The sequence below is a fragment of the Primulina eburnea genome, chromosome 15 (genome assembly GCF_022965805.1).
Source record: "Primulina eburnea isolate SZY01 chromosome 15, ASM2296580v1, whole genome shotgun sequence".
Lineage (NCBI taxonomy): Eukaryota > Viridiplantae > Streptophyta > Magnoliopsida > Lamiales > Gesneriaceae > Primulina > Primulina eburnea.
This window is the reverse complement of record NC_133115.1, coordinates 1,196,040-1,203,171: the sequence shown is the minus strand read 5'-3', so window position 1 is coordinate 1,203,171 and position 7,132 is coordinate 1,196,040. Positions and strand designations below refer to the sequence as shown.

The 7,132-nt window shown below is 36.3% G+C and overlaps 2 protein-coding genes across 2 annotated transcripts; both read left to right on the top strand.

Annotated features, from left to right (window-relative positions):
* The first annotated feature begins 2,147 nt into the window (after positions 1-2,147).
* LOC140813957 (lysine-specific demethylase JMJ32-like) lies at positions 2,148-4,369 on the top strand. Its single transcript, XM_073172790.1, has 4 exons — positions 2,148-2,947; positions 3,567-3,742; positions 3,832-3,902; positions 3,985-4,369. The coding sequence occupies exons 1-4, from the start codon at positions 2,264-2,266 to the stop codon at positions 4,200-4,202; spliced, it is 1,149 nt and encodes a 382-aa protein (XP_073028891.1). The 5' UTR covers positions 2,148-2,263; the 3' UTR covers positions 4,203-4,369.
* A 208-nt stretch (positions 4,370-4,577) lies between these two features.
* Positions 4,578-6,814, top strand: LOC140815113 (pentatricopeptide repeat-containing protein At1g03540-like). The gene has a single exon (XM_073174225.1). It carries the CDS (start codon positions 4,668-4,670, stop codon positions 6,510-6,512), a length of 1,845 nt encoding a protein of 614 aa, XP_073030326.1. The 5' UTR covers positions 4,578-4,667; the 3' UTR covers positions 6,513-6,814.
* Positions 6,815-7,132: the final 318 nt, after the last annotated feature.

Genomic DNA, 7,132 nt, shown 5'->3' with positions numbered 1-7,132 from the left:
TGTGTATGTAGTAAATTTGAAATAAGAGATCATTGAAGAAAAAAATGGAGAAAAAGTGAGATACTTTTTAGTTAACCGAGTCAAATAGTACTTTTAAGAAAGTTGACAAAAAAAATAGTATATTTGAATGTCAAAAATTACACCAAGACATCGAGTAGTAATTATTTGGTATTCATACTTAATGAACCACTTATATAGAACTTCAATTTTTGTTCCTAAATCCTAATTATCCCCGACGACTCTCTGGTTAGAACGAAACAATTGCATTGTTAAAAATAAAACTGAACAATTAATAGGTCACTCGATACAAACTTAGATACAAAAAACTACTTGTTCGATCCTGGTATCTCCAACAATACCATGTTTCTTAGTTTCTCGATCCATTGATTTGGACCATTTTTCGTCTGAATACTTGGACATTGTATAAATTTCCATACATAAATATTCAACACCGAGATAGTGACCAAGGCTTTACTATAATGTACCCAAAGTGCTTAAACTATAGTGCAACTAGGTTAGCTTTGATGCGAAAATCTAGCACACCTCTCATTTTTGCCTAAGAAAAAAAAATTTCAGGCTGGATATCATGTTAAGATAATGAATGTTTAACTTTACCTTAAAAGCTAACTCAAAGTGAGAAGAATGCACAAATCAATATATATAACTCAAAAAACTTAATCCAGTCGATTTGAGACATATAAAACATACACACTCTCTTTTTCTTTTTTTTTTGTTTGGGTGTAATTACACAACACATCCTTTATTTCTTTCTTTCTTTTTTTAAATACCTAATATAACCTATATTTATGAACTTCGTGATTCTTATAAACTAAGACATAGTTTGGTACATGGGATAACGGAGGGATTGATAAATAATCCTCCTTATCCTATGTTTGGTACATTTTTAAAAAGCTCATGATAATATCATGGGCACTTGATAAATAATTTTTTTGAATGATAAAATATCCCTTTTATTAGGTGTGATAGTTTTAATTTAAGGATAAAATATACTACAAATGACTTAATTACCCTCAATTTATAAATGATTTTTGTAAATCTATGCTAGTAGGTAGAAATTAAATCAAATAAATATTTTTATTTATTTTTATATATTATATAAAATGATAATTATATAAATAGTTATTATAAATCTCAATAAAATTATAAGTATCACCCGATTAACCTTAAAAATTGATTTTTGACTTGACTTACAAAATCAAAGGCTCAATTATCATATTATATAATATATAAAATTAGGTAAAAATAAATAAATCATGCAAACACTATCGACGCATGAACAAATAAAAAATATGAAGTCAAGCAACAACTTTGAAATTATAAAATTTATTATGATAAGGTTAATTTTATCATTACAATCTAATATATAAATTTAATCACTCTTATTAAAATCATACCAAACAATAAATATGACATCTTACATATTATTTATCCTTAACTTATCCTTCTATTATATATCACATGTTTATCTTATCATGTGTACTAAACTATGCCTAAATGTAATATATCTTGAAGTATTTACTTTATGTTAATATATATTAGTAACGGTGTTTCTTTTAAAGAAAATGGGGCAACGGTTTGATAAAAAAACCCTATGTTTTAAATAATAATGTTGTTATATCTTTTAAACAACATTGTGATTATTTTTTAGAAAATCAAGATAAAAACGCTGTTTGAAGAGATAAGTTTTTGAGTGGGTCTCATGTGAGATCGTCTCACGGATCTTAATTTGTGAGACGGATCAATTTTACCCATATTCACAATAAAAAAAATATTCTTAGCATAAAAAGTAATACTTTTTCATGAATGACCCAAATAAGATATCCGTATCACAAATACGACCCGTGAGACCGTCTCACACAAGTTTTTGCCTAAGTTTTTTTTTATATAAAAAAAACACGATGCAAGTCAAACTAAATAAAAAGAAAAAAAAAATTCAAAAAAATAGAAAAAACTACAATGAAATATCACAAAATTATTTAATTTTATTTTCTTATATATTGTTTTAGAAAAAAAAAAAACTTGTATTAGGGATATGAGTTTGGGCCTTCTTTAATTATGAAGTCGTTCCACCATTTTATTGGGCCCAAGGCCCTGTAATGAGTGAAAACCAATACATTTGGCCTACAATAAAATGGGCCAAATTTAGAGTCCAATAACGTGGCCTCATAACTCTCCAGCGACACCTTCTCCTCCTCCTCCGCCTCCGCCGCCGCTGCCGCCGTCGTCTTACCCGCCTCCATTAATGGAAGACGAAGAAGTTGAAGCAGCTATACAGAATCTATGGCAGGAAGTTCGCGACCTAAGCCTAGGTAACCCACCGCACATTGACCACCTCCCCACCCCACCAACTCCCCTCCAATTCCTCCGCCACTACGTCACCTCAAACAAGCCCTGCCTCATCTCCGCCGCCGTCACCCACTGGCCGGCACTTACCTCATGGACCTCCACCTCGTACCTCCTCGACGCCCTTTCCTCCTCCGGGCTCGTCTCCCTCCATCTGACTCCCACCGGCCACGCCGACTCCATCGCGCCCCATCCCATCACCCCTTCCTCCCTCTGCTTCGCCTCCGCCCACGTCCAGAACCTCCCTTTTCAAGAGGCTCTAGAAATGGTTCTACGATCCGGTGAAGACAATAGAGTAGCGTATTTACAGCAGCAGAATGACTGCTTCCGCAGTGAATATGCGGCGCTGGCCGGTGATTGCGAGGAAGATATTCGGTGGGCGAGCGAGGCACTGGGGTGCAAGCCGGATGCTGTGAATTTGTGGATCGGTAACCAGTTCTCTGAGACTTCATTTCACAAGGATCATTATGAGAATCTATATGTAGTGATTAGCGGAGAGAAGCGTTTCCTTCTTCTTCCCCCTACCGATGTTCATAGAATGTACATAACAGAGTATCCAGCTGCTCACTATTGCTATAACCAGGTGCCATTTTTGCCATAAAATTTGGTTTATTCATCATTGCTGGTAATACTTCTTTTCTTTGGTGTGAAATTGTTACGAACATGCTAAGCAAGCTTAGCCGCCAATGATAGCTTGGTCTACGTTCTATAACTGTTAATGTGTAAAAATGTTTCGTGCTTTTCAAGTTTGAGATTGATCAGCTTGCTACTCTTGGAAATTGAGTTTGAGTTAGCGTTTAACTACTCATAATGAGTGAAAAGAGTTGGTTTTTTTTTTTTTTTATTTTGGGAATGATTCTTGGTTCTTGGATGACATATTGTTGCTTCAGCGAGTCACCTTTGAAGATTTTAAGATATCATAGCTCGAGAATTATGACAAACTTTTTCGAGAGATGTAAGGTTTATCATTTTGGAGAATCATCAGTTTCAATGGTAGGAAAGGTTGAGTGTGTGAAAATATAGTATTGGTTTTGAATCGGACCAAATCATGAGCAGGAAGAGATCGCCCTTCAAATAAAATTTTCATATGAATTTTTCTACACATGTAAAGTTTTATGTCCATACATTTTCTTGGACCGCTTCTTCTACTTCATTGGTAATCTTTGTGGACTTTTGATTCTAAATAATATGTTATTTCACAGGATAGGGGAGAGTTCACACTGGAGCTAGAAGATCCAGTTCGGTATGTGCCATGGTGCAGTTTGAATCCATACCCCTCACCCTGCGAAAATCAGAGAGAAATCAATAAATTTCCTTTATATTTCAATGGACCGAAGCCATTTGAAGTGACAGTAAAGGCAGGGGAGATGCTCTACTTGTGAGCTTTAGTGATTCTGTTATTTTTTTCTTTTGTTCTTGCAGATATTTGAATTTGCACGATAACAATGTTTACTGAATACCATGCAGGCCTAGCATGTGGTTTCATCATGTTAGACAAAGTTCAGACGAGAGAGGACTCACCATCGCGATAAATTACTGTACTAAAATCTTGAAATTTATTCTATGTTTTGATTTCAGTGGTTGGAGAAATCTATATATGTAACCTGGCTTGTGTGGCAGGGTATGATATGGGGTTCGACATCAAATATGCCTACTTCAACTTCCTGCAATCTATTCCTTACTCGAGGTCCAAGGATCCGATTTTCTGCCAAAATGGTAATGTAAAATATGATGATTTTGGGTCGGTGAATGACTCAGGGTATGCATCAGATGTTACTGCTGCATCTATGGACAAGAACCAAGATGATAGGGATGAGAATCAATATCTTCGATCCTAGTCGGAAAATATGTTACGTATGTATTTTGGCCAATAGTCGGAAAATATGTTATGTTATGTATGTATTTTGGCCAATATCTTCGATTTCTATTTATTGTAAAACGTGTAATTATCGAGAGAAAGATTGGTGAATGCAATAATTGTCTCTGTTGGGTAGAGCAATTTTAATATGATATTTGAGTTTTTGTGTTGTTTAAAAAATTTGAGATGTATTATTATCACGAGTCATAACTTTTGGTAAAACGAAAAGTGATCGTTGTTACATTATTTTATCATTAATAATTTTTAAAATAAAGTATAACACTGTTGAACGTATAAAATTTATTCACACAACGAACGAAGGATATATATCTTTAACGTAATATGAAGCGTTAATGGACCGATAGTGCGAAATTTTAAACTCCGAGAAAAAAATATTGGATGAGATGTTTGCATTTCATTTCCGAAATTTGAGAAATTGAAATGGATGAATCTCTTCTTTAAGGCGCGAAATCACGCGTCTCCACAATCCATGCCATCTCAAATTATCCAATTCTGCAAAGCAGGCTTAATCTCCGATGCCATCACCTTGCTGAACTCCTTAACCAATCGCAAGAAAATCGTCTCCCAACAAGTCTTGTATGCCACGATTTTACACTCTTCCTTCAAATCCTTCAACTTCACCCTCGGCCTTCAGCTCCACTGCCACATCATAAAGTCTGGCCTTCAAACTGATCGTTATGTCGGTAACATCCTTTTGGCCATGTATTTGAAACTTGGCTCAGATTTTAACGATGCTCGAAAACTCTTTGATGGGTTATACTACAAGGATGTCGTTTCTTGGAGCTCGATGATATCCGGGTACATTCGTGCAGGAAAACCCCGTGATTCTATTAAGTTGTATCTTGATATGTTGGATTATGGCATTGGCCCAAATGCTTTCACTTTATCAGCGGTGGTCAAAGCTTGTGCAGAGCTGGGGGAGTTGAAATTAGGGAAATGCTTACATGGGTTGGTGATAAAATGTGAGCTTGAGTTTAACAGTGTTATTGTTGGTGCTTTGATTGATATGTACGGGAGGAATTTTGAGCCGGGGGATTGTCACAAGCTGTTCGATGGAATGCTTGAAACAGATTCCATCTGTTGTACCTCTGTGATTTCTGCCTTCACCCGGAGCGATTTGTACAGGGAGGCATTGGGAATGTTCTATTTGATGTCTAGGAAATACGGGTTTCTTCCAGATTGGTTTACTTTCGGGAGTGCTTTGACCGCTTTGGGGAATTTAGAAAGACTGAAGCAAGGAAAAGAAGTGCATGCGCAAGTTATTACTGGTGGGTTTAGTTGGAATGTTTTTGTCGATAGTAGTTTAGTAGATATGTATGCAAAATGTGGGTCGATGGAAGATTCACAACAAGTTTTTGATAGAATGGACAGTAAGAACTCAATTTCGTGGTGCGCATTGCTCGGGGGACACTGTCGGAAGGGCAACTTCGAAAGGGTTATTGACTTGTTCCGGAATATGGAAATGGATCTTTACAGTTTCGGTACCGTCCTGCGTGCCTGTTCCGGTTTGGCTGCTGAGAAGCTTGGGAAGGAGGTACATGGCCAATATTTGAAGAGGGGTGGCTGGAGAGATGTGGTGGTGGAATCAGCTCTGGTTGATCTCTACGCTAAATGTGGCTGCGTGGATTTTGCTCACAGAATTTTCTTGGACATGTCTGTTAAAAATCTGATTACTTGGAACTCGATGATCGGTGGATTTGCTCAGAATGGGAGAGGTGGAGAAGCTGTAAGACTATTCGATCAGATGATTAAAGAAAGAATTAAACCGGACTACATAAGTTTCATCGGAGTTATATTTGCTTGCAGCCATAGTGGTTTGGTTGATGAAGGGCGTAAACATTTCATCTCAATGATCAACTATGGGATCAATGCTGGAATCGAACATTATAGCTGCATGGTTGATCTTTTAGGTCGTTGTGGAAACATAGAAGAAGCTGAAGAATTGATTATGAATTCGGAATTCAGAAACGACTCATCACTTTGGGCTTCTCTGCTTGGAGCTTGTGCTACCTCTACTGATCCAACTGTTGCAGAACGGATCGCTGAGAAAATGATTGAACTGAAACCTGATTTTCACTTGAGTTATGTACTACTAGCTAACATTTACAAGGCAGTGGGTCGATGGAAAGATTCTCATAAAATTTTGAACCTAATGCAGAAAAGAGGGGTGAAAAAAACCCCGGGAAGGAGTTGGATTGATAACAGTATACAGAACACATGCCTTTCTGTGAATTCTCTTGATATTCCCGAAGAGATCTATGTACAGTGAGATTTTGATTTGTGGAGTTTCTTCCACTTTTACGAGACATAATTTATTCCGAGTGGGCGAGAAAATTGACCGAGATGTGTGGTTATCATTCATGACATTTCAAAATATTTATAGATGTAAAGATCATTTTCTTGACTATTGTGATGAGCCTTGAAGGTGGAGTAAAATGAAGCGAAATGCACTGGAAATTGAAACAATACAAGGGAAGGGATTGAATTGAATTGGCCACCTTCCAAGGAAGATTGTGGACAGCCATGTAGATGCTACGGGTTGCAGTGGATACAGAATTACAAAGGGTGAATGAATATAAACACTTGGAAAGCACTTCAATTTTACAAACCTCGTTATCAGATGTCAAATATCCGATGCAATTTGAGCTAAGGAAAAGGGATGACAACAGAGGGAACAAGAAATGCACCACAAGTAAATTTTTTTCTTCTAGAAAACTTTCCATAAATTGAAAAGAAGAATGTGATGAATGCTTGGTTATATTTTCTAAATACTGCAAATTTTCAACTTTTCGAGAATAAGTGGATATTCTTACAATATAATATAGTAATAAATTATTTTTGGGAGGAAAGAAAACTTGAATTATTAATGGCTGTTTAAGAGAATATGAG

What these genes read in the sequence shown, in the direction of transcription:
- LOC140815113 (XM_073174225.1), top strand. Translation starts at nt 4,668, where the DNA reads ATGAATCTCTTCTTTAAGGCGCGAAATCACGCGTCTCCACAATCCATG.
- LOC140813957 (XM_073172790.1), top strand. Translation starts at nt 2,264, where the DNA reads ATGGAAGACGAAGAAGTTGAAGCAGCTATACAGAATCTATGGCAGGAA. An exon ending in CTCACTATTGCTATAACCAG is followed by an intron (nt 2,948 to 3,566) that starts GTGCCATTTTTG and finishes GTTATTTCACAG; the next exon opens with GATAGGGGAGAGTTCACACT. An exon ending in GCAGGGGAGATGCTCTACTT is followed by an intron (nt 3,743 to 3,831) that starts GTGAGCTTTAGT and finishes AATACCATGCAG; the next exon opens with GCCTAGCATGTGGTTTCATC.